This window comes from Lethenteron reissneri, chromosome 58 (genome assembly GCF_015708825.2).
Source record: "Lethenteron reissneri isolate LAM-NWPU_2019-01 chromosome 58, ASM1570882v1, whole genome shotgun sequence".
Classification (NCBI taxonomy): domain Eukaryota; kingdom Metazoa; phylum Chordata; class Hyperoartia; order Petromyzontiformes; family Petromyzontidae; genus Lethenteron; species Lethenteron reissneri.
This window is the reverse complement of record NC_083836.1, coordinates 8,855,944-8,883,162: the sequence shown is the minus strand read 5'-3', so window position 1 is coordinate 8,883,162 and position 27,219 is coordinate 8,855,944. Positions and strand designations below refer to the sequence as shown.

Below are 27,219 nucleotides of genomic sequence, written 5' to 3'. Positions count from 1 at the left end.
GGCATGTTCTTTCTAGATTTGAAGCTTTCGTGACTGCAATGATTCATATTCTTAGGTTTTGTCGGTAAAGTCACGTAGGTAAAAACATTAAAAAGTAAAATAAAATAAAAATAAAAATCACGACGTTTCGGAGGCAACACAAGCTTCCGTCTGCCGTGGCTGTGACGGTTCCACCTGAAGACGGAAGCTTGTGTTGCCTCCGAAACGTCGTGATTTTTATTTTATTTTACTTTTTAATGTTTTAACCTACGTGACTTTACCGAAAAAACCTAAGAATTTGGCATGTTCTGTTTACATGACAAACCTTACTACTTGGCTGCGTCGGGTGGTGGCGGGTTTAATGACACATTTGCATTCATGCGATCTAACCCACATAAAAACCTATATTATGCTTGTTTTTATATTGGGAACAAACGTAGGCAGAAGACATTGTCTGCGTGTTTACCTATATATATAAAAGATGGTTCGTTCTTTTAAAAATCCCTGCAGACATCACTGAGCGAGCGACCTTCTACTGCAGACTTAACTGCCAGCACGGCAACTGGGTCCACCCAGGCCACGTCGGAACGCGCCGGGGAACGAGCGCTCGGTGAACCAATTAAAATTGCAGTTTATATTTAAAACACACACACACACACGCATCTTTTTTGGCCGCATGGGGAGTCGTTACATCCATGAAAACCGCCGAGATCCAGAAGTGATAATTAAACATTGCTGGCCACACCCATCAGGTGACGTCACCACACGGTGCTCTGCAGTGTATAAAAATCTTCCCTCCATCGGCACGCCGCAACTCCTGTCACTGTCAAGACACCTGGCGCCGAGGTTAGATTCCAACACATGCGGGGACCGGCCACCTTTATTTCTACCACGGCGAAGAGCCATTTGACAAACTCCGTAACCCGCAGGTACGAACACTCCTTAAAATATAACAATACGCATTTACTTACAATGACAGCATGCAGGCGGGATGCAGCATTGTCGCACATTGCTCAGTGCAATGGCACGCACGTAGGCACGGCGGTGAAGCATTTGCAGGTTTTTTTTTTAATTAAAACCAACAAAGCGTTTGAATCTGAAAACCTGGAATGGGTTAAATAAAAATCCATTGTAGAAAAAATTCGCGAAAGCTTTCCCAATTATCCTTCTAGCAAAAAAAAACTAAGTAAACCCCAATCTAAATTTGAGCTTCAACAGGCAGAGGCTATTCTTGGAAAGTGCTGACCAGAGAGAGATAGAGAGAGGTATCCGCTTTATTCAGAGTGTAACACTGCCGCTGCGTTCGCGTGCGACCGCTCGCCGTCACGGCAGAGGCGTCGCGCCACTCAAAGTGGCACCACGAAGCGGCGGTTTTATGCTCAGATCGTCATCTTTAGGGTTGCCGAGTGCAGCCCAAAAGCCAGACATACCAAGCGGCCAGCAACAGATGAAGCACGAATGGATGTGTAATGCGAGATAAAACCAATTTTAGATTTTTTTTTGCTACCTAAGACAAAAAAAATAGCAAATGTTATTTTAATGACTTCGGGGGGGGGGGGGTGTAAGAAATAATGATGGGGAGGAGGGAATTACAAAGCGGGAGCTGTGCGAGGTAAGAAAGAGAAGAGAAGGGAGGTGACCTGCAGTGTGGTGGTTGAACACAACAGCCAATGTGGTTGTATCTCATTTTAATGTATTATTTGCCGTAATTTTAAAGAATTCATGAATGTTCAATTGAGGCACGACTGCCATACTAACCAAGATCTTGCATTTTGTGCCCGTAAATGTCACTCCCACGCAGGCCCTAGGGGATGACCGTATACCATTTGTAGGACTTGCGCGCGATGGAAGGCAACGACTCCTATGTCATCCTGGGGACACTGGAAGCTCCCCACAACGTTCGCGTGCTCGCATTCACCCTGTGCCTGACCGTCTTCGTCGCCTCACTGCTCGCCAACCTCCTGGTGCTGCTTTCGGTGGTCGTGCGCCCACAGCTGCACAAGCCCGTGTACACCTTCATGTGCAACCTCATGACGGCCGACATCATTGGCTGCACGGTCAGCTTGCCCCAGCAGCTCTACATCTTTCTGACGGGGGACACGCGCATCCCGCGCTCCTCTTGCATCGCGCAGATGTTTTCCATAAACCTGTTCATCGGCATCGAGTGTTTCGCCCTTGCCTCGATGTCCGTCGACCGCTACATCGCCATCTGCCACCCACTTCGCTACCACGCCATCGTCACCGGCAAACGGACGCTGATGGCCATCGCTGCCATCTGGGGCTTCGTGGGGGCTGTGCTTGTGCCCCTTACCATTCTCGTCAACGCGCTAAAGCTGAGAGACGGTGACAGGCAGATACAGGGCGTGATATGCGATTACATGGGGTTCGTCCGGCTGTCGCAGGGCGACACGCAGCTCCAGGCGGTCTACAGCACGGCGATGGTCGTGGTGCTCTTCGTGGTGCCGCTGTTGCTGATCGCGTACACGTACGCGAGGGTCATCGTCGAGTGCGCGAGGACGCGGCGGAGCGATTTCAAGGCGAAAGCGGTGAACACCTTTCTCACGCACTTCTTCATGCTCGCCGTTTTCTTCGTCGCGATCTTCCTCTCGATTCTCGTGTCGCGCGTGGTCAAGGACCTGCAGAGCGCCCAAGCGAGGAACATGCGCTACGCCGCCGGCTTTACCATCTTCTTCATCCCCATGGCCAACGTCAGCATCTACGTGTTCAGAACAAAGGAACTGAGGAGGGAGATGACGCATTGCCTCCGTGCGATTATTCCGAGCGATTTCTGCGGAGCGAGGGTCCACAATGTATCGGCAATCGTTTAGAGGGGTTCTGAACGCTCCTTCCTGAACGGTCAGTGCGTAGGCACGCAGTGCAGAGCAACGTCGTAAGCTGGGTAAAATGTCGTTCATGTAGAAGCTTCAGTCAAAGTGATGTTCTGCTCAAATGAGCATTGAGGCAGTGCTAACCTCATGTTTACAATCCCGAGCCGGTGGTAGAGAGGCCACATTCCAATAACGGGGGCAAGTCTATTCACAGGACAACTAATTGTGACTTTCCCACAAAGTCGCATTTATTTTATTGGCCCCAGTTGGATGATGGGTTGAGTCAGCCACCGACCAGGAATTGAACTCTCAACCATGCACTAGCAGGCTTCTCGCCCTACGTATGTGCCACCTGTAGCGAAAACTATACTCTTAATAACAATTTTTTTTACCAGGTAAGGCCCACTGAGCTATACTGTACATCTATTTTCAGAAGCAACCTGGCCATAAATGATAGCTCAACGAAGTGGCCTATCATCATGTGGAAATTTATAGCAGGAGCCAAATACTCTAAGCGCATGTTTTTAAATGTAGAGGGAAAACTGGAAGACCCGGAGAAATCCATGCGGCCAGGGTGAGACACGCAAACTCAAAATATACATAAATCAGGGTTTGGGTCGGGATCAAACCCACGACCTCCTGTATACCAGGCGACGGCGTTAACATCTCGCCACCGTGGCGCCCTTAACCCCATATTGGCTTTTGACCACAGAATGCTATCAGCTATTCTTATATCTCTTCAAAAGAACTGCAATATTTATCAAACGTAAATTAATGACACGATTAAAAAAAACAAAATTTCACCACCTGCACCATCATCATTGGCTCTGAGCCCAGGGCTTAACTTAAGCACGGTTTGTCATTAGTGTACTTTTTTTACCGAATTTAATTTGTTCTTAGAATAATGTTTTATCATTGTATGTATGTTTAACTTCTTTCGCACCTTACATTGCCAACCGTGCAAATCGGAGGCATCAGTTGTTATCCACTGCTGGATGATGGTCTTTTAATGCTGATGCCTTGAGGTGCCTGGGTGGCTGTGATCAGAGCGTGAAGCTAAGCAAAGTGCCTCTGAGATCCAAGGGTTAAGAATTCAGGCAGCCGCTTGTGATGAAACGGGATTTTCAAGCGTAGCGGTCTCAGCCTGGTATACCAATGTCTACACGAGAAGCAGACTTCACATTCAATTTGGTTCCTGCAATGAATGTAAACAAACATTCCAACTAAAAAAATTACAAACGTAAATTTGAATGCCAAGTGACCAACAGTACTACTCTCAGTGGCAGAGTGGGTGGGAAAGTGACCTGTCCATTTGTACAATTACATGCTCACCGCTGCTGCTGTAGGCATGGGACTTCCTCTGTCCGTGTTGAGCCTGGTGAACTGCTATATCTGCTACAAATGGCTGGCCAGCATGCGTGATTTCGTGTTGTTGTTTTAAATTCCAAATTTTTAAAAGTCAAACATTTTAACGATGTATTCACGTTTCTTTACAAATTTTCAGGTCCACGCAGGAATGATGAGCGTTTAGCATTTTTTCTCTATTAGTTCTAACGAAATAGAAATATATTGCTCTGTTCAATTTGCTGGAAGGCATGGGATGGATGGATGCCAATTCACACTGAAAACGGCTGCCAATCTAAGGTTGGACAAAGGGTGGCACATCTGAGCCGAGCCAACGCGGGGTCCACGTGGCATGGTTGCTTTTCCACAAGCTATTTCCCATGCGGAGCTGGATACAATCCGTACACGGCCTCTGGTGCACGATGAACAATGCAATTCATAACGCACCCGAAATTCCGAAGACTTCAATGACCGTAACTCCGCGGGGCTCAGTGCCACTCCAAAGCCAGGCGAAAGAGGTGGGGCCTCGTGTCGATTGAATGTTGCGAGGTACGTGCACTGTGATTGCATTCCAGTCAGAACGGGGGGCGACTGCGGAGAAACGACGCCTGGTAGAGAAGTTCGTGGTCCTTTTGGTATGGAGAGGAGATTGCGAATTGTGTGTGTAGCGTTATACCATGAGCTTGTTTATATTATTGATTTGACATAGGGGGTGCCTAGGCCAGTTATAATGTCACTCATCACTGTTAGCAGTGTCCAGAAATAAATATCTGGTCGCCGTGTTCTGAGCACATTTCGCTTATACTACCAAGTCACCAACACCTCCAACAACACCCCCACCAACATCCCCATGAACAAGCGTCCAACACACCCACCAACAAAGACAAATATTCCTCGTATAGCCTGTAACAAACCGTTGGGGCAAACGACGTTAGCGAGCACCTATGATTTCTCGGAATGGCACACGAGGGGGTGGGTGGCCAGCACCACGCCCGTCCGCCTTTGTCTCCCTAGTGGCGATGTTTTCATGCAACGCACCAGGTACTCATTTGAGGCTGAGTCGACCTAGGGGAGGCCCAGGACCAGTTCAGATAATTATCACTGGCGTTGGTCGTGAGCGAGAATCGCACTGTGGTGGCCAGGTTCATAGCGCAGCGCGCTGACCGCTACACCACCACTATCCCCACCATGTCTACATTTCAATAAAGGATCAATGGCAAAAGGTGAGGACCCCCGTGACATGATATGACACATGCTGTGCGACTGTTGCTTGTACGGAGACCTGGCGTGTAGGCCCACGGTTGATGAGATTGACGTAAGCGCTGTGAACTCGACTTGAAATCCAAATCTCGCATCACTTGACGCAAGAAGACACCTACAGTGGGCCCTGTTCATCCATGAAATCCGTTAAGGCAAATCTGCGCTCCGCTTAGCTCATTCATTATCGCCATTGTCACGCTCAAGAAACCAAAGGCGTCCATCTAACTGACTTTTAAATATCGCCCGGCGCAAGAATTGGAATCGGTGCCGAAGCATTTGTCGTTGCAGCACCAACGTTTCTGGAACAAATACTCTTTGGTTTTTTCGGAAAAGTCATGTAGGTAAAAAATTAAATAAATGAATAAACCACTTAAGCGGTTGTGCTTTCGCTACGTTGTCTCCACCTGAAGGATGCTTGTGTTGCGCCCGAAGCTTGATTTAATTTAGTTGTTTTTTCATTTATTTATTTTTTACCTACGTGGCTTTACCGATTAACCAAAGAGTATGAATCCTTGCAGTCACGAAAACTTCAAATCTAGAAGTTTATGGAAAAACCCTCTTTCCTCCCTTAACATCGTAAATCTTCCTTCAAAAAATATTCTGAAGCATATGATTCGTGCTGGGTATAGCCACATTTGCAAATGTCATTTGTAACTTTGACCCTTACCTTGTGTATCGATAGTTCAATGTTAATGTGCAATTTTATTGAGAGACTACTACTGCGTAAATCTTGACTTAAAGCTTTCATGACTGCAGAAATGTATATTCTTTGGGTATTTAGGTAAAGTCACGTAGATAGGTTCATTCTTTTTCTTTGAACCGATCTACGTGACTTCACCGAAAGACCCAAATTAAACAATAATACTGAGTGTTATCTTGCAGTGGTCTGGCACTGTTTTCTTGTTGTTTTTGCTGCCTTGCCCAAGCTTACATAATTAATTTACTTCGTGTTCATTTATATTCGTGACTTGCTTACCTGTTTCTCTATGTTGCACTCGTATATATTTTGTCTGTTAGATTTTTGTCATTGTTACTCGCTGACCCCGTGCCTCATACTGGACATCTGTGAAAAAGAGCTTCACAGCTCTTCGGATTCCTCCTCCTCCAGTCGAAATAAAGATTACGAATCTGAAGCATTCTTTCACGTTCTCTTTCACTGATGACTCCCCCCCAAGCGTTAAATATGCGGTTGGTAACCCTCCCCACAAGGCACTCATTTAATCAACCACAGAGGGATCGTGAGCCATTTGTTTGGGGAACAAAAACATCGCCTGCGCTCCACGCATTAATACTCAACCTGCCCGTGTAATCATGCACCTTGGGGGAGGGGCAGGGGGCATCGGCACCACCACCAAATCGGAAGGGCACCACCATCCCTCGCTTGTGTCCAGAAACAGCTGCACCCCCCCCCCCTCCCCTGCTCGGTCACTCCTCCGGGGCATCGCCTGTGAGCGACTCGCCCCAGGGGCTTCCACGTGCCCCTGGGCACAGGGACCTCGTGCCCGAGGTGGCCCCTGGGCACAGCATGAATTTTAAACGTTTATTTAATGACTAGCGGTGAGTACCCGGCGTTGCCCGGGCGAACAAGGCAGACACACATGTAGTTACACACACAAATAGACTGACACACACACGTAGAGTTATACACATATATCGACTCACACATACATACATAGACTGAACAACAAGAACCGCCATTCGCCAGTAAATGTCGGTGACATCACCACAACGCTTGTACGAGGCTATGTGCACCTTGAGGCCACGTAAAGTGTCGAACGCCCGCTGGCAGGACGTCACGGGGCAGACCCAGATGGCACAGGTCGACTGACTGAGACGACTGGCTGATGCACCACCTGTGCCCCCTACTGTGGCAACTTGCTGTGCTTTAGACACCCGGCGCTCCGCTCGTTGTTGTGAGCGTCGCTCCTCCGCCCTCCGTTGTTGTTGGAGGGCGAATGCCTCCAACTGTCCAGTAGGGTCCTTCAGGAGGCTCCTCCACAGAGGCCGATCTTGACACCGCTGGTACCAGTCATCGGCAAGTCCACTCAGCTCCATGTCCTCCTGTACCACATCACTCCATGTCTTGTCTAGCCCGTGCCGGGCCGTTTAGCCCCCTCGATCCGGCCGAACAAAAGATGTTTATGCATGCGGTGTCTGGCCATGTGGGCTACATGGTTCAGGCAACGCAGCCTTACCTGGCGGAGGAGCTCACCGATGGGACTTTGTCCACATCTTTCAAGGATTTGTGAGCTCCTCACCACACAATCCAGCGTGGTAAAATCCAGGATGGATCATAGGCAGGCCATCCTAAATGTTTACAACCGGTGAAGATGTTCCATTAGGGGGGCGCAAGCATAGAGAAGGGAGGGAATGACCATGGCCGAGAAGACCTGAAGCTTCATGCGGAGTGATAGACCAGGTAGCTTCCACACAGTGTTATGCAACCAATGAAAAGATAATGTGGCTCGACTGTTTGGGAGTGAGACCTCTGCTGCTAAACCGGAGCCGGTCATTAGCACACTGGCAAGGTATGGGATACTCTCGACTGTCTCCACAACTGCCCCATCACCAATTGGAAGTTGTGGGGGTGGAGTGTCCGATGATAGAAAATACCCAGGCAGGTGCTGAGTTTTGGTGGGGCTGATGGTAAGGCCATTCCCTCTTAGTGGCAAGCTCCAGGTTCAGCAGCAGCACCTGAACTCCTCCTCCAAGTGAGCAGCAATTAGCAGATCATCGGCATACGTAGCGTGGTTGAGCAATAGGGAGCCATCCCTTGACCGCACCAGGGCATCGATCAGCCTCCCATTGTATCTGTACAAAATGGAAATTCTAGCAGTACAGCCATTGATGGCTTCACGAACTACGTGGTCAAAATATATTTAAAATAATGTGGGAGCCAGAGGACATCCCTGTTGCAATCTCAATTTCGGAGCTTTCGTGACTGCCCCTCTCTATATTTAAGGCCTCGTCACAGAAACGACCTCTCTCTTTGTGCTGATACGTGTTCTCTCTCTCTGTGTGTCTTTGTGATGTCTTTCTGCTTGTGTAGAGGTGTTACGGAGGGGGTGTTGTAGAGTTGTTACGGATGGGAAACAAACACACTGGGCGTGACTATGTCTGTACGCGAGGAGGTGCTTATAGCGACGTACGCACCGTTCAGCCTGTGGGGCTGACACGGAGCTGGGATCCCCCGCGGCCCCACCCCTCAGTGGGGGAGTTGATATATAAGGCGGTGAGCCCGAGGGCTCGGGGGAGTGTTCAACTTTAACCAGTAAAGAAAGAAGATCTGCTAGATAGGCCCTGGGACTCCCCTGGATCGCTGTCCTTCTCAAGGCCGACCAGGCAGAGCCAGTGGCGTGGCCCCGAGAGCCCAGAGCCGATGCTCTTATCAGAGCCGGTCTGGGGACTCAGGGTGCCGTAATCCCAGCTTAACCAGGGCTGGGTTAGCTAGCCTCCCCTAGCCCGGTAGTGGAGGACCTAGGAGTAGGCGAGCTGTGAGATAGAGTGTTGATCTCCCAGTTGGACGGGTGAAGGGGCCAATACCCCTTCAAGTGTTGTACATCCTGGCCTGTTTTGTACTTTGTACTTAATAAATAAGTATGCCTCCAACTACGTCGTCCAAGTCTCCTTGAACCACACTACATCTGGAGTCAGAAGTGTTCTTCTAAAATGATGGACACGAAACGAACGGCTCGTACCAGGCCTCACCAGCAAACTCCGGCGAGTCGTGGCACCCCACATGGTTGGCCTACGCACACACCTGTGACACACTCACGCACTGCAACGGACGGGGGTCGTAAATTGCCTGTCGTCGCGCCGAAACATGCAACTGTGGGGAGTGCGTTCCAACCGGGCCAGTGGTCCGAGTTAGCCCATCGCGTTGTTGCCACGTCGTCGGGGTCGTTGGTCGTTGTGGGGCCAATTGATGGGGTTGAGGTGCGGATCTTAGTTGATACGGGAGCATCGGCAACTATTGTGTCCGATTTGATTTGTAACATTCTCCCCATTCAAAGCCGTCCCTTGCTCCCCTTGATGTTCCATGCTACGCTGATAACGGGGGCTCACTGGGCATTATCAGACAGATCCGCGCGCAAATTTGTATTTGGGACATCAAATTATCCGGCCCAATATTGGTCTCCTCCTCGCTGGTGGTTCCGTGCCTGTTGGGGACAGATTTCTTGGCCAAAATGCCGATTCATATCCTAGTCGACCAGGGTTGCATTTAACTATAGTCGGGCCGACATGTTACGTTCCTGTCCTTCCCCGCTAAGGTTCGGACGGCATTTGCGACGGTACAGGCGCTGGTTGCGAGGACGGTACGCGTACCGCCGGGAGCTCAGATGCTCGTGCCTCTTAGGCTGTGTCGACCTTTTGCTAAGGGGATTGGGGAACAGGGGGTTCTGTTGGGACCATCTAGAGCCGGGGTCAACGGACCTGACTTGATAATGGCCCAGACCATTGTGAAAGGAGTTGGGGACCCCTTCATCGCGGTCCTCAATGTGGGATCGCGAACGACTGTGGTTCCTCAAGGGACCGTGCTTGCGCACGCGACGCCGGTACCCTGTGAGGAACCCGTCATTAGTCAGGTGAGCACTGCTCCCCCGTCGCAACCACATGCGGACCGTGATGAAGGGTGGCTCGATGCGCTTTGTGCGGGATCGTCGGACCTGTCCGACTCACAGCGTGAGAGGCTTCGTATCCTCCTGCGCGAGTTTTCCGACGTTTTTAGTCAACACAAATACGATCTTGGTTGTACTAAACTGCTGCGACACCATATTGACACGGGTGACAGCGCGACAATATGCCAAAATCCTTTTCGTTTGAGTCCCGCCGAAAAAGACCATGTAAAATCGGCCATAGATGACATGTTAGCCGCGGATATTATATCCCCTTCTACCAGCCCTTGGGGTGCGCCGATCGTCTTAGTTAAAAAACATGACGGCTCATTGCGCTTTTGTGTCGATTTTCGTCAGCTGAACAAAATTTCTGTAGCCGACGCATACCCGCTTCCTCGGATGGATGAATCGCTTGATGCCTTGACAGGGGCGCGGTTCTTCTCCACATTGGATTTGCTTTTAGGATTCTGGCAGCTCCCTCTGGATGATGAATCTAAACCTAAAACTGCTTTCCGTACACCGCACGGCCTTTTCCCATTTAACCGCTTGCCGATGGGGCTCCACTCAGCGCCGGCAACTTTTCAGCGATTAATGAAATTGGTCTTGGCTGGGTTGCAATGGGATTCATGTTTGATTTATTTAGACTATGTTATCGTCTTCAGTAAAACATTTGATGAACACCTCCAGAGGTTGCGTGCGGTTTTCCTCAAAATACGGGCTGCTAATTTGAAATTCAAACCCCAGAAGTGTCATTTGCTACGCGAATCGGTGCGGTATTTGGGCCACATTGTCGGACGCTCAGGAATTTCCACTGATCCCACCAAAACGAAATGTGTCAGCTCCTGGCCACTCCCACCTCCGTGGGGGAGGTCAGGAGTTTAGTTGGATTTGCGTCATACTACCGACGCTTTGTCGCTGATTTCGCGACAATTGCAAAACCCTTACATGCCTTAACATCGAAGGGGGTCAAGTTTCACTGGGGACAGGAGGAGGAGGCTGCTTTTCGCTCCCTCCGGGACGCTCTATTGGGGGCTCCGCCATTGAGTAATCCTGACTTCACAAAACCCTTCCTGCTCAATATGGACGCAAGCAACACGGGCATTGGGGGCGTGCTTTCGCAGGTTATTGAGAGCGTAGAACATGTGGTAGCGTATGGCAGTCGGGTGTTGTCTCCGGCGGAACAAAGGTACTGTGTTACCCATCAGGAACTATTGGCAATCGTTTACTTCATTCAACAGTATCGCCCATATCTGTACGGTCGTCATTTCACCGTCCGCACAGATCATGCAGCGCTGCAGTACGCCTTGCGAGTTCAACAGCCATCGGGACAATTGTCTCGATGGTTGGAGATTCTCCAGGATTTAGATTTTGAAACTACTTATCGTAAGGGCGTTCGCCACACGAACGCAGACGCTCTGTCGCGTTTGCCGCCCACCTCCGAGTGCGCTTGCCTCCTGGGTTCGGGGCATTGTAAACCTCCGAATATGATCTCTGATCCAGTCCTTGCGGCTGCCGCTGATGCGCCTTCGGTTGCCGGTCCTATCGAGCACGAAGGGAGGGATTCTCTGCTGGGGTTGTCTGTTGCGGAATGGGGGCGCCTCCAAATGGAGGACACCTCCCTCCTCGCTTTGCGCCATCGTATCCGGGGAGTTGGTCGGGGGGGGGGGGGGGGGGAAATGTCGATTCGTTCATGAGGCAATCCACATATACAAACACAGAAACAATTTCAACCGAGAAGATGGATTCTGGCTCAGCAATCATTGGAAGGACGTAATAAACCATTTCGGATCCTAACTGATTGTTGTTCACGTTTACGGTGACTTTCAGACCGCAGTCCACTCACTGGCATTAACTGTGTATCTTGTGTTCTCCACAGGGAATGCATTATTTGCTCCGCTGCGGGTCTCCTGCCACCGCTCTCCCATTCACATGTTTCATTGCTTCTACATACTATTGAAGTACCCGTCGAGGACGCTTGACAACGGAGTTGAGGCACACGTATATTTATTTAACAAGTTGCCAGTACAGGACAGCCCTAGAGGGAGTAGCGGCCCCCTCACCCGTATAACTCAGGGAATACCCCTAGCTATCCATAGCCTATCCCCTGAGTCCTCCACTAAGAGCTAGGGGAGGCTGTCTGGCCCGACACTGGTAATCGGGCTCGGTACCCGGAGTCCCAGAGCACTGGCTCTGGTTCACGGGACCACGCCACTGGCTCGAGCCTGATCCCGTGGGGCCCTGATAAGGGCGGCGATCAGGGGGAGTCCAGGGCTCTAGCTACGACGTCTTCCGACTTCTTAGCTTAACTATAACATAACTGACTAAGCCCATATAACGACCCCTTTTTATACCCAACCCTCCTTGAGGGGTGGGGCCCCGGGGGATCGTAACGCCGAACCAGCCCCCCCCCAGGGTGTCTGGCTCGGACGTCGCAGAGGGCATCTCCCTGTGCACACACGTAGCTCCGCCCACTGTGTTTCTTTCCCATAGGCTGCCATGCATAACGGCCCTCTCTCCAACATCCCTACATCACTCCCCCCCGCATAGCTCGCAGCCGTCCCGGCTGCAACAATTTCAACAAATGAATCTTTACCCCTTGACTCCCCCCGTGTGTGCCCCATTTTTTTTTCATTTAACAGAACGAGAATTGAACAACAACACTAACAATGCCCCTAAAGGGAGAACAAACCGACGCGCCCCCCCCCCCGAATAAATACGAAATCCGTAGAGGCAAGATATGTACATTTCCCGGAATCCTCAGCGCACGCACAACACGCACACAAGACGCACACACACACACAGCCATAATACAACAACGCGCCAAGAGCGCCACACGAACGCAGCGTCCAGTAACAATAGCACACGAAAGTGTACCAGAAAACGCAAAAAAAAAAAAATTTTCTTCTTATTTTCGTTTCGTTTTCACTTCTTGTTCGCGTTCCAGTGTTTTTATAAGAGTCTGCGCATTTTAGCGCGCGTCCTTGCCGCAGGCCCGTCACAAGGGCCAACCTCAGATGGCGGACCATTCGGTGGCCGCTGTCCCATCCGAGGCGAGTCCGCAATTGGAGTGGCGGGACCCTCGGCATCCCCCGTGAGGGATGTGCGCGAGCCCGTCATTCCGGGAGAACCTGGGGGCGGGGCAACCGGCAAGACGTCAGGTGAGATCAACAGAGGCGGACCCTCCGGGTCGGTCGACCCCTCACATGCTTGGCCCTGCGCGTGTGGAGCAGAGTCCCGCACCGCAACGAAGGGTTTTAGTCTAGAGGGGTGAACGAACCACCGGCGCCTCCCCCACTTGATACGAACGCACTGCGGTCGCAAAACCTCGACCACCTCGACGGGGCCCCGCCATGGCCGTACCAGTTTCGAGGAGGTCGCAAGCGGTACCTGGGGACAGTGCAGCCATGCCCTGTCCCCTGGCTTCCACTGCAGCACGTGCGCGCGCGCGAGTCTGAGGCGCTCATTCGCCTTTTGGCGCATGCGGGAATTGAGCATGGCAGCATCCCGCGCCTCAGTTAGCTTTTGAAGGTTAAATTTAACGTGCTCGTCCAATTTAATTTTACCTAGAGGCGCGGGGATCTGCAGCTGTGCCCGAACAGGTGGGTCATGTTCGCGACCATACATGAGAAAGAAGGGTGAAAATCCCGTGGCAGCATGGGGGGCCAATCGATATGCTGCCAGGACCCCTTGAATTTGCAAGTCCCAATTGGTCTGTGACTCCGAAACCAGGTGCGACAACATAGACGTGATGGTACGATGCAGACGCTCGACCATCCCGTCAGTTTGTGGGTGATAGGGAGAGGTACGAATCTTCTTTGTACCTAGGAGATCACAGACTTGTTTGAGGAGGTTCCCGGAAAAATTTTTACCCTGGTCGGTCAGCAGCCGCTCCGGAGCACCTTTGTCCATGACGTAGCCTTGGACAAAGGCGTCCACGATGGCTGCTGCCGACTGATTTGCCAGGGGCCAGGCCATAGGCCAGCGTGTGAAGTATTCGACCCCTGTTAGCAAATATCTATTGCCCCTAGGGGTGGCGGGAAACGGCCCCAGGATATCCAACGCTACGAGTTCGTTCACCCTGGAGACTGTGATGGACTGCAACGGCGGGTTCGACTCCCGAGCTGGTGGTTTGCGTTGCGCACACCGGGGGCATGCTGCCAGCAGATCCGTGACATCCCGTGTCATGCCCGGCCAAAAAAAATCCAGCTGGAGCGAGGCGAGGGTCTTTTGGGTACCCAGGTGGAGGAGGCGCTCATGAGCAGCCCACACCACCTTACCCCGTAACCCCGCAGGAACTACCAGCCGGTGACGGTGGGATTTACCGTCCCAATGCATGAGCAAGCCCGCGTGTATTTCCCAATTGTCGGCATCACCCGTCCCACACCCCCTCTCCCTGGCGCGACGACGCAGCGCGAGGAGGGAGGCGTCCTCCATCTGGAGGCGTCCCCACTCAATCACAGGCAACCCAAGCAGGGAATCCCTTCCCTGTTTCCCGATCTCATCGGGGAGCGATGTGTCAACATCGGCGGCGGCCGCCAGGACTGGAACCGTCATGTCCCCAGCTGGCTTGCAACGCCCCGACCCCAGGAGGCATGCGCATTCGGAGGTGGTTGGCATGCGCGACAGAGCGTCCGCATTTGTGTGGCGAATGCCCTTACGATAGGTGGTGTCAAAATCGAAATCCTGGAGGACCTCCAGCCATCGGGACAATTGTCCCGATGGCTGTTGAACCTTCAGGGCGTACTGCAGTGCCGCATGATCCGTACGGACAGTGAAATGCTGACCGTACAGATATGGGCGGTACTGTTGGATGAAGAAAACAATTGCCAACAGTTCTCTACGGGTGACACAATATTTTTGCTCCGCTGGAGACAACACCCGACTGCCGTACGCAACCACCCGTTCCACGCCATCAACCACCTGGGAAAGCACGCCTCCGATACCTGTGTTGCTCGCGTCGGTGTCGAGCAAAAACGGCCTCGAAAAATCGGGGTAAGTCAAAGGAGGAGCCTTCACCAATGCATCCCGAAGGGAGCAGAAAGCTACTTCCTCATCCCGACCCCAGTGGAACCGAACCCCTTTTGATGTCAAAGCATGTAGGGGTTTGGCAATTGTAGCAAAATTAGCGACGAACCGTCGGTAATATGAAGCGAAGCCAATAAAACTCCTCACCTCCCCCACCGAGGTCGGAATTGGCCAGGAGCTGACACACTGCGTTTTGGCGGGATCGGTAGCAATACCCGAGCGCCCCACGATGTGCCCCAAATAACGCACTGACTCGCGAAACAAATAGCATTTTTGGGGCTTAAATTTCAAATTAGCAGCCCGCATCCTTTGGAAAACCGCCCGCAGCCTCTGGAGATGTTCGTCAAAGGTTCTTCCAAAAACAATTACGTCATCCAAATAAATCAGGCACGATTCCCATTGCAATCCAGCCAAGACCAATTCCATCAACCGCTGGAAGGTTGCCGGCGCTGAGTGTAAGCCCATCGGCAACCGGTTGAATTGGAACAGGCCGTGCGGTGTACGGAAAGCGGTTTTAGGCTTCGAGTCATCGTCCAGAGGAAGCTGCCAGAATCCCGAAAGTAAATCTAGTGTGGAGAAGAATCGCGCTCCCGCCAAGGCGTCCAGCGATTCGTCCATCCGTGGGAGCGGGTATGCGTCGGCAACCGAAACCTTATTAAGGCGACGGAAATCTACGCAAAACCGCAACGAGCCATCCTGTTTCTTAACCAGGACAATCGGTGCTCCCCAAGGGCTGGTAGAGGGAGAGATAATGTCGGCGGCTAACATGTCATCGACAGCCGATTTGACATGGTCCTTTTCGGCGGGACTCAACCGAAAAGGATTTTGGCGAATAGGCGCGCTGTCACCCGTGTCAATATGGTGACGCAGCAGGTGAGTACAACCCAAATCGTATTTATTCCGACTGAAAACGTCGGAAAATTCCTTTAGCAGCGATCTAAGCCGTTGGCGCTCTAAATTGGACAGGTTCGTCGATCCCGCACAAAGCGCGTCGAGCCACCCTTCATCGCCGTCCGAATGCGGGTGCGTCCGAGCAGCAGTGTCAATGTGGTTCACGGCAGGTTCCTCGCAGGGCACCGGCGTCGCGTGAGCGAGCACAGTCCCTTGGGGAACCACTACTGTCTGCGACCCGACATTGAGGACCGCGATGAAGGGATCCTCGTCCCCCCTTACGATGGTCTGGGCCGGAATTAAATGAGGCCCATTAACCCCGGCCCTAGACGGCCCCAGCACAACACCCTGATCCCCAACACCCTTAGCGAAGGGCCTACGAAGTTTAAGAGGTACCAGCATTTGTGCCCCCGGCGGCACACGCACTGTTTTTACGACGAACGCCGGTACCGTCGCGAACGCCGTCCGAGTCGCTACAGGGGAAGGCAGGAACGCCATACGTCGCCCCGACGGAAGCTCAATGCATCCTTGGTCGATCAAAATACGAATTGGCATCCTGCCCAAGAAGTCCGTCCCCAGCAGGCACGGAACTGCCAGTGAGGAGGAGACAAAAATCGGCCCCGACAATTTGATGTCCCCGATAGAAATTTGCGCTCGAATCTGTCCCACGATGCCGAGAGAGCCCCCGTTAGCGGCATAGAAAGGGACATTAACCGGTAGCAAAGGACGGCTCTGCACCGGTAGAATATTGTAAATTAGTTCCGAAATAATTGTCGCCGATGCCCCTGTATCGACTATGATGCGTACCTCCACCCCATCAATGTAACCGACCACGGCCGACGATCCCGACGCCGCGGCCACCACGCGATGGGCCAACACGGACCACCGCTCGGGCTCGATTTGAGTCCCCGCAGTGATCCGCGCCGGTCCATCGCAGCGCCCCACCGGCCCCCCGTTCGTTACGGTGCGAGAGTGTGCGACAGGTGGGTGCGTTGGCCAAACATGTGAGGTGCCGCGACTCGCCGGATCATGGTGCTGGAGCTTGGGAGGAGGAAGAGGAGGGCCGGCGTCCTGTCGAGGCGTCGTCCCCCGCTGTCGAGGAGAACGGCACCCCGAGGCGACATGGCCCCGGATGCCGCAGTTGAAGCACCGCGGGAGCGCCGATGGAGACGATGGACGGTCGAAACGCCTCGGCCCGTCCCGACCCGGCCGCGCCCCCGTCGTCTGTTGCCGTCGATGGTCGACGGCATAAAGTTCTTCTGACGGAAGGGTGGCTGCAGCCACCGCACGCCCAGCCGATGCCCTGTTTGCCTTTCGCCGCTGCTGCAGAAGGTTGGCGTGGAGGAGTCGCGCAGCCTGGAGGGAGGTCATTTCTGCATCCCCTTGTGCGATGACGACGATGTCGAGGTCGTCCGCCAAGAGGAGGATCTTCTCCGCGACCATTGCAGTCCACGCCGTCGTCGTCCATGCGGGGAAAGGCTGTTTTTGCCAGCGCCAGAAGACTTGTCCGCAAAGCCAGAGGCGACTCTTTTTCACCCCGCCTGCGATCGTAGAACTGCTGACGGCATTCGGCTGAAGGTCCATAGACCCCGGCCAGCAGCTGTAGCGCCATTGGTAGTGTAGCCCGCTTCTCTTTTGGCGCCGACGTGAGTGCGGCGAGCGCGTCCCCATCGAGGAGCGCCGGCAGCGCGCAAAGGGCCTCCTCGTCGGACCACCGCGCCATCTCCTGATGGGCGAGGAAGCGTCGCCGGAAGCCGCCCCAGTCACCCTCCGCACCGATGAATTCCTTCAGCGGGGGCAGTCTTTGGTGAAGCGCAGCGGTCGATGTGGACTCCCGCAGGTTGCTTTCACCTCCCCTTGGCGGTGCCTCGGCGCGACTGGCCGATGGCATCGCCTGTCGCGGCAGCGATGACGCATCCTTCGGCTGCGATGACGCTGCAGCCCCGGCGACGGCGATGTCGGAGCCGATGTCTAAGCTGGCCACGCCCCGAACAGCCGCGGCGTCCATTGCGGGAAATTCAAATTTTGAAGTCGCTGAAATGGCGGGAAAGTGCTCCGGCCGCCGGTTCTCCTCGCCCTGCGGTGGACCACCAACCCCCAACCGCGTAATGCCTTCCAGTGTGGCGGCAGCGGCATAAAGTAGCTCCGCCAGCCGTTCGTGAGCCAGTCGTAGTGCATCTGGCTGCGGCCCCTCTCCATGCTGACGTCCCGGTGAGAAGGCGCCAGGCTCCGGCTGCACCCCATCTTGTTGCTCTGTCTCGGGCTCGGCGATCTCCGCGGCGTCCTCCTCTTGTGGTACCCTGGTCCGAGCTGTATGGCGCGTTTCCATTTTTACCACTTCTGACGCCAGATGAAGTACCCGTCGAGGACGCTTGACAACGGAGTTGAGGCACACGTATATTTATTTAACAAGTTGCCAGTACAGGACAGCCCTAGAGGGGGTAGCGGCCCCCTCACCCGTATAACTCAGGGAATACCCCTAGCTATCCATAGCCTATCCCCTGAGTCCTCCACTAAGAGCTAGGGGAGGCTGTCTGGCCCGACACTGGTAATCGGGCTCGGTACCCGGAGTCCCAGAGCACTGGCTCTGGTTCACGGGACCACGCCACTGGCTCGAGCCTGATCCCGTGGGGCCCTGATAAGGGCGGCGATCAGGGGGAGTCCAGGGCTCTAGCTACGACGTCTTCCGACTTCTTAGCTTAACTATAACATAACTGACTAAGCCCATATAACGACCCCTTTTTATACCCAACCCTCCTTGAGGGGTGGGGCCCCGGGGGATCGTAACGCCGAACCAGCCCCCCCCCAGGGTGTCTGGCTCGGACGTCGCAGAGGGCATCTCCCTGTGCACACACGTAGCTCCGCCCACTGTGTTTCTTTCCCATAGGCTGCCATGCATAACGGCCCTCTCTCCAACATCCCTACACTATTAACATTCCCTCCCTTTGTTCATGCTACCCCCTGCCCCCTCCCTTTGGTGCTGCTGATCCTGCATAATGCATTGGCATAATATGATTTTGAAACCCCCCCGCCCACCTCCTACGCATTTTCCATGAATATGCTAAATTCCTCTTGATATGCACATTATTTTGTTAAGGTGCTCTTCTTCCACCTCCAACTCAGCTTATATATAAGCTCCTAGCTTGGCAGTTTCTCATTCTTCACCTGAAGACGGCTGCTTGTGTTGTAGCCGAAACGTCGTGAAAATTATTTTATTATGTTTTATTTTTATTATTTTATTACTTCCCATCTACGTGACTTTACCGAAAAAACCAAGAAGATGAATCCCTGTAGTCACGAAAGCTTTAAATCTAAAAATGTTGAATTTCACTAAATTGTGAATTAAACTACTTTAAAGTTTAAAGATAGGAAAACGGAATAGCGCTGGCTCACCAGGGGGCTTACAACGCGGTACCCGGCTACATTTTTCTAACGAATACCCCACGGTTCGCGAGCCAAATCCTTCGCAATTTGCGTGTACACAGACGGACAGACGGACGGACAGACAAGAAATGCCTTTTATAGGTTAGAAAGATAGTTTGTATGTCTCTGCGTATGTGTCTTCATAGGTTTGGAGTAAGTGGCTGCTATAGAGAAGCAGAATCTTTATTTCGACTGCAGGAGGAATATGATGAGTTATGAAGCTCATTTTCACAGTTGTCCAGCATGGGTGGATCAGCAAGTTCCATTTCCACAAGATGATAAGCCACTTCGTTGAGCTATCATTCGTGGTCAAGTCGCTTCTGCAAAATAGCTGTATAGCTCAGTGTGCCTCACCTGTTGAGATACAAATAGTTGTTTAGGTGCTCGCTAAGAGCACTTGCCCCTAAAGTATATTAAGGCTATGGGGGGGGGGGGCGTCTTTGTATTGGTGAATGTGTGGCTGATAGGATGTGTAAATATATACCTGTGTTTGTTTAACACGTAGACTTTCGCGACCCATATCATCCATAATATTGTTTTTTAAATATATTATGAGTAAAAGAGACTTAAAGAACACCAAATAAATATTAAATACTCCAAAATACAACTGTCTGCAGTGCGAGAAGACGCTTGCCAATAAGGACACTCAATTGATTTTTATAATGTTTAAGTTCTGTGCAAAATAGTTACTACTGGCCAATACTAATTAGATAATCTATCGAATTTGAGATAAATACAAATTAATTAACTGTTTGGATAGCTACAGGCTTAGTATTGCTTGGAAGCAAATTATCAAATAATACTTTGTTTGAATGCATGACTATAAAAGTCTCCATACATCAATGGGGATTATACGTGTACGCAGATAATGATAGGTACAGTAAAACCTTGGATTGCGAGCATAATTCGTTCCGGAAACGTGTTTGTAATCCAAAGCACTCGTATATCAAAGCACTCCTATATCAGTTGTGATCACGTGACGCTCGGCAGACAAAGCGTATACGTACTATTCGTATTGCAAGACCTCGCTCGTTTATCAAATTAATATTTATTTAAAAAAAATTGTTCGTCTTGCAAAACACTCGCAGACCAAGTTACTCGCAATCCAAGGTTTTACTGTATTACTATTTTATTGCACGCGAACGACAGGAGGTACAAGAACAATGTGCATGCATAATGTGATTGCATAATGCAAGTTGATTACCATATGATGTCATGTATGTGCATTCATTAACTCCCCCCCTTTGTACAAGAGGGGCTCACAAGTGACGTTATCACATCTATCCCTCAATTTAACGAACGAAACAGGATTTCTCCACAAATTTGGCTGTCGCCTGATGAAGCTAGTTGCAATTATTGATGAAACGTCGTACTCAGATTGTAAATGTTGTGGATTTGCTGTGTGCTGTACTAGTAACGAATTGGAATGTTCTGTTTACGTGAGAAACCTTACTAATTGGCTGTGTCGAGTGTTGGCGGGTTTAATGACACATTTATAGTCATGCGATCAAACCCAAAAAAACCTCTATAATGCCTGTGTGTTTTATATTTGGAACAGACGTAGGCAGGAGACATTGTCTGTGTGTTTACCTATATATATATATATAAGAAGGTTCGTTCTTTTAAAATTCCCTACAGAAATCAACAAGCGAGCGACCTTCCACTGCAGACTAAACTGCCAGGACGTTGGAACGCGCCGGGGAACGAGCGCTCGGTGAACCAATTAAGACTGCAGTTTATATTTTTAAAAAAACACACACACACACGCATCTTTTTTGGCCGCACGGGGAGTCGTTACATCCATGAAAACCGCCGAGATGCAGAAGGGGTAATTAAACATCGTTGGCCACACCCATTAGATGACGTGACCACGTGGTGCTCTGCGGTGTATAAAAATCTTCCCTCCGTCGGCACGCCGCAACTTCCGTCGCTATCAAGACACCTGGCGCCGAGGTTAGATTCCAACACATGCGGGGACTGGCCACCTTTATTTCTACCACGGCGAAGAGCCATTTGACAAACTCCGTAACCCGCAGGTACGAACGCTTCCAATAATATAACAATACGCATTTACTTACAATGACAGCATGCAGGCGGGATGCAGCATTGTCGCACAGTGCTCAGTGCAATGGCACGCACGTAGGCACGGTGGTACTTTGTTAATTTTAGCGGTGCTCGCTCCAGTGTGCGAGCACTTTTGAGCCAAGTGGAGCATTTGCGGGTTTTTTTTTTGTAAAATGAAAACCAACATAGCGTATGAATCTGAAAACCAGGAATGGTTTAAATAAAAAAATAATAATCAATTGTAAATTGTTTTGCGAAAACTTTCACGATAATCGTTCACGCCAAAAAAACGAAGTAAACCCCAATCTAAATTGCCGCTTCAACAGGCAGAGGCTATTCTTGGAAAGTGCTGACCAGAAAGAGATAGAGAGAGGTATCCGCTTTATTCAGGGTGTAACACTGCCGCTGCGTTCGCGTGCGATCGCTCGACGTCACGGCAGAGGCGTCGCGCCACTCAAAGTGGAACCGAAAACCGGCGGTTTTATGCTCGGATCGTCATCTTTAGGGTTGCCGAGCGCAGCCCAAAAGCCCGACATACCAAGCGGCCAGCAACAGATAACGCACGAATGGATTTTTTTTTTCTACGTAAGACAATTTTTTTAGTTATTTTGGAGACTTGGGGGGGGGGGGAGGGGTAAGAAACAATGATGGGGAGGAGGGAATTACAAAGCGGGAGCTGTGCGAGGTAAGAAAGAGAAGGGAGGTGGCCTGCAGTGTGGTGGTTGAACACAACAGCTAATGTGGTTGTATCTCATTTCAATGTATTATTTGCAGTATTTTTTACAGAATTCATAAATGTTCAATTGAGACATAACTGCTATACTAACCAAGACCTTGCAATTTGTGCCCATAAATGTCACTCCCACGCAGGCCTTAGGGGATGACCGTATACCATTTGTAGGACTTGCGCGTGATGGAAGGCAACGACTCCTATGTCATCTTGGGGACACTGGAAGCTCCCTACAACGTTCGCGTGCTCGCATTCACCCTGTGCCTGACCGTCTTTGTCGCCTCGCTGCTCGCCAACCTCCTGGTGCTGCTCTCGGTGGTCGTGCGCCCACAGCTGCACAAGCCCGTGTACGCCTTCATGTCCAACCTCATTATCGCCGACATCATTGGCTGCACGGGCAGCTTGCCCCAGCAGCTCTACATATTTCTGACGAGGGACACGCGCATCCCGCGCTCTTGCTGCATCGCGCAGATGTTTTCCATGAACCTGTTCGTCGGCATCGAGTGTTTCGCCCTCGCCTCGATGTCCGTCGACCGCTACATCGCCATCTGCCACCCACTTCGCTACCACGCCATCGTCACCGGCAAACGGACGCTGATGGCCATCGCTGCCATCTGGGGCTTCGTGGGGGCCTGTGCTTGTGCCCCTTACCATTCTCGTCAACGCGCTAAAGCTGAGAGACGGCGACAGGCAGATACAGGGCGTGATATGCGATTACATGGGGTTCGTCCGGCTGTCGCAGGGCGACACGCAGCTCCAGGCGGTCTACAGCACGGCGATGGTCGTGGTGCTCTTCGTGGTGCCGCTGTTGCTGATCGCGTACACGTACGCGAGGGTTATCAGTCGAGTGCGTGAGGACGCAGCGGAGCGATTTCAAGGCGAAAGCGGTGAACACCTTTCTCACGCACTTCTTCATGCTCGCCGTTTTCTTCGTCGCGATCTTCCTCTCGGTCCTCGTGTCGCGCGTGGTCAAGGACCTGCAGAGCGTCCAAGCGAGGAACATGCGCTACGCCTCCGGCTTCTCCACCTTCTTCATCCCCATGGCCAACGTCAGCATCTACGTGTTCAGAACGAAGGAGCTGAGGAAGGAGATGACGCATTGGCTCCGTGCGATTATTCCGAGCAATTTGTGCGGAGCGAAGGTCCACAAGGTATCGGTTTTGAACGCTTCTTCCTGAACGGTCAGGTGCGTAGGCACGCAGCGCAGAGCAACGTCCTAAAGCAGGGTAAAATGTCGCTCACGTAGAAGCTTTAGTAAAAGTGATGCTCTGCTCAAATGAGCATTGAGGCAGTGCTAATCTCATGTTTACACCACCTGCACCATCATCATTGACTCTGAACCTAGGGCCAGTTTGTCCAGGTCAGCTTCCCTGTGCCTCTCACTCCGCCTCTGGCTACCAGAGTCACACGGGCGCATCCAATCTACCAGCGACACAGAACAGATTGAGTGACATATTAAGCCCTGCTCATGACGAAGTTAAATGTATTGCGTCGTCGGCGAATGTTTGTGGAACAGCTAATCAGCCTCTCTGCCTGGTCATTTAAATATAAGGAGCATTTTTTGGAAAAATATTGAGTTCTGTTTTTATTTGTGTTTGGGCACCACTTATATATAATATAATATTTTCATTAGCGTACGTTTTTACCGAATTTAATTTGATTTTAGAATAATGTTTTATCATTGTACGTATGTTGAACTTTTTTCGCACCATACATTGCCAACCGTGCAAATCGGAGGCATCAGTTGTTATCCACTGCTGGATGATGGTCTTTTAATGCTGATGCCTTGAGGTGCCTGGGTGGCTGTGGTCAGAGCGTGAAGCTAAGCAAAGTGCCTCTGAGATTCAAGGGTTAAGAATTCAGGCAGCCGCTTGTGATGAAATGGGATTTTCAAGCGTAGCGGTCTCAGCCTAGTATGCCAATGTCTACACGAGGAGCAGACTTCACATTCAATTTGGTTCCTGCACTGAATGTGGACAAACATTCCAACTCAGAAAATTACAAACGTAAATTTGAATGTCAAGTGACCAACAGTACTACTCTCAGTGGCAGAGTGGGTGGAAAGTAACCTCCTGTGCATTTGTACAATTACATGCTCACCGCTGCTGCTGCAGGCATGGGGCTTCCTCTGTCCGTGTTGAGCCTGGTGAACTGCTATATTTGCAACAAATGTCTGGCCAGCATGCGTGATTTCGTGCTGTTTTAAATTCCAATTTTAAACGTCAAAAAATGTTACTGATGTATTCACGTTTATTCACACTTTTTCAGGTCCACGCAGGAATGATGAGCGATTTCTATTTTTTCTCCATTAGTTCTACCGAAACAGAAATATATTGCTCTGTTCAATTTGCTGGAAGGCATGGAATGGATGGATGCCGGTTCACACTGAAAACGGCTGCCAATCTAAGGTTGGACAAAGGGTGGCACATCTGAGCCGAGCCAACGCAGGGGGTCCTCGTGACATGGTTGCGTTTCCACTGGCTATTTCCCATGCGGAGCTGGATACAATCCGTACACGGCCTCTGGCACTGAGCCCCGCGGAGTTACGGCCATTGTTCAACGTGCACCAATTTATAACGCACGCGATATTCCGCGGACTTCAATGACCGTAACTCCGCGGGGCTCAGTGCCACTCGAAAGCCAGGCGAAAGAGGTGGGCCATCGTGTCGATTGAATGCTGCGAGGTAAGTGCCGTGTGATTGCGTTCCAGTCAGAACGGGGGCGACCGTGGAGAAACGACGCCTGGTAGGGAAGTTCCTGGTCCTTTTAGTATGTAGAGGAGATTGCGAATTGCGTGCGGAGCATTATACCATGAGCTTGTTTATATTTTATCATTAGACCTCCTTTGCCAGAAACAAAAACTATGATAATAGGGGTTTCCCCTTTTTTTCTGGCAACAAACTGAAACCTTTTTACAAGGATTCATGTCTGCATTAACCACAATACTTGCAGTCAAAATTTAAACAAAAAACATACTATGATAATATATGCATTGTCCTTGAAACTGATTGGTCCACACTAAGGGACGGCTTTCTTTTGAGGCTTGTTTGCATGAATCCTTGCAAAAAGGTTTCAGTTTTGTTGCCAGAAAAAAGGGGAAAACCCTATTATTCTTGTTTATATTGTTGATTTGACATAGGGGGTGCCTAGGCCAGTTATAATGTCACTCATCACTGTTAGCAGTGGCCAGAAATCTATATCTGGTCGCCGTGTTATGATCACATTGCGCTTATACTACCACTCGATCCATATGCATACATGTCAACCTCTTATCAGTGCTTACCTCATTACAATTATGAACCTCAACGTTCATCCTACAAAAGTCCCATCACAACGGAGAAAATCAAAAACATTTTTTTGCCCGTATTGAAACGGCTGTACGCCGTCTGAACTTGAAAATCAATATCCCTGCAGAAGAATACGGGGTAAACCGTACGGGTTGACGATGGTTGGGTATGCGACAATGTGTGGTGATTACGTTCGTGAATATATCGCGCGCATGTGCGTGGCGCGCCCTCGAACGACACCGCGCCTCGACTTGCACGCGGCGCGTGGACACCGCCGATGTCGCGATTTGCCGAGGGCGTTCGGGCAGCACTTGGGAAGTCGTCGCCCCCCTTTTTCCTGTTCGCGATTTGTCTCGGGAAGGGAGGGTGGATCGGCGCGGTGACTTTAAACCCAGTGCCTTTCCAGCGGGGATGCGCAGGGGACAGCGAATTGACTCAACAGCTGAGAGGGAGCGGTTTAAGGAGGAGGAGGTGGGCGAGCGCTTGCGTCTTGCGAGGCTGCGTGATCACGTTGCTGGGCGCTGTTGGTGGTTGTGGCAATAAACGGACGCCGTTGCGGCTCATGAACATCAACAACACCATCACCGCCGTCGTCTTCTTCCTGAGTGCGATGGCGGGCGCGTGGGAGAGTGGAGGCGCGGGCGCGCTGCAAATTGGTCAAATAAATTGACGGGAGAGTTGAAACAAAGAATACACCGCGGAAGAGTTACTCGTGAAGTGTGACAACGCGAGGTCACGCTGACGAACCCGCCGCCCTCTCAGTCGCTGAAGATCAATGGGCCAGAAGCGCGAGACAAATTGGTCACACATTGCACATACACACGTGTACACACATACACACGTGTACACACATACACACGTGCACACACATACACACGTGTACACACATACACACGTGTACACACATACACACGTGCACACACATACACACGTGTACACACACACGTTTATCTGCATATACGTATCTGCACTTAAGAGCTTAGTGTCTTACATACATAACCAGGTGAACATAACAAGAACGCAGCCTAGAGGTGAATAGCCACCACACTGAAGTTTCGCGCAGTCGCCACTCGACTTGCACGGTTGGTAACCCACCCCACAAGGCAAACCGCTGTCGATCTTCCACTCCTTTAATCAACCACAGAGGGATCGTGATCCATTTATTTGGGGGAACACTAAAACATCGCCCGCGCTCCACACATTAATACTCAACCTGCCCGTGTAATCATACACCTTGGGGCGGGGGGCATAGAAACCATCACCAAATCGGATGGGCACCACCATCCCTCGCTTGTGCCCTGAAACAGCTGCACCCCCCGCCCCTGCTCTGTCACTCCCCCGGAGCATCGCCTGTGAGCGACTCGCCCCAGGGGCCTCCTTGTGCCTGAGGTTGCCCCTGGGGCCGCGAGGCCGCGCAGCAAGCCGGGGGAGCGCGCGCCCTCAGCAGTGCGTCGCGCGTGGCCGTGATAGGGGGGAGGGGCACGGGGTTTTGAGGGAGGGGCGTGAGATTTGGGGGGAGGGGCACGGGGTTATGGGAGGAGGGGGGCGAGGTTGGGGGGGGGACGGCAATTACCTGTACCCTACCCGATACCCGGCTACCCGTACCCGGCCGCACCAGGGTCACAAACGGCCAGTGGCGGCTCCTGCAAAATCTCTCAGGGGGGGCAAATGTCTGAATGATTTATAAGGATAAGGTCCACCCATGCAATGGATAAATTAACAGCTTAAGCATGTAAAGGCAACTACACTTCTTTAATATTAATGAAAAATAA

General features: G+C 51.3%; 2 protein-coding genes across 2 annotated transcripts; both read left to right on the top strand.

Moving 5' to 3' along the window:
- The first annotated feature begins 1,790 nt into the window (after positions 1–1,790).
- LOC133357575 (olfactory receptor 2AT4-like) lies at positions 1,791–2,807 on the top strand. The gene has a single exon (XM_061575563.1). The coding sequence runs from the start codon at positions 1,824–1,826 to the stop codon at positions 2,805–2,807; it is 984 nt and encodes a 327-aa protein (XP_061431547.1). The 5' UTR covers positions 1,791–1,823.
- An 18,493-nt stretch (positions 2,808–21,300) lies between these two features.
- LOC133357464 (olfactory receptor 2AT4-like) lies at positions 21,301–26,117 on the top strand. The gene is given in 5 exon segments (XM_061575409.1): positions 21,301–21,402; positions 22,301–22,793; positions 22,795–23,001; positions 23,003–23,311; positions 25,809–26,117. Coding segments are annotated over 4 exon segments (1,275 nt in total). The 5' UTR covers positions 21,301–21,402; positions 22,301–22,343.
- The last annotated feature ends 1,102 nt before the right edge of the window (positions 26,118–27,219 follow it).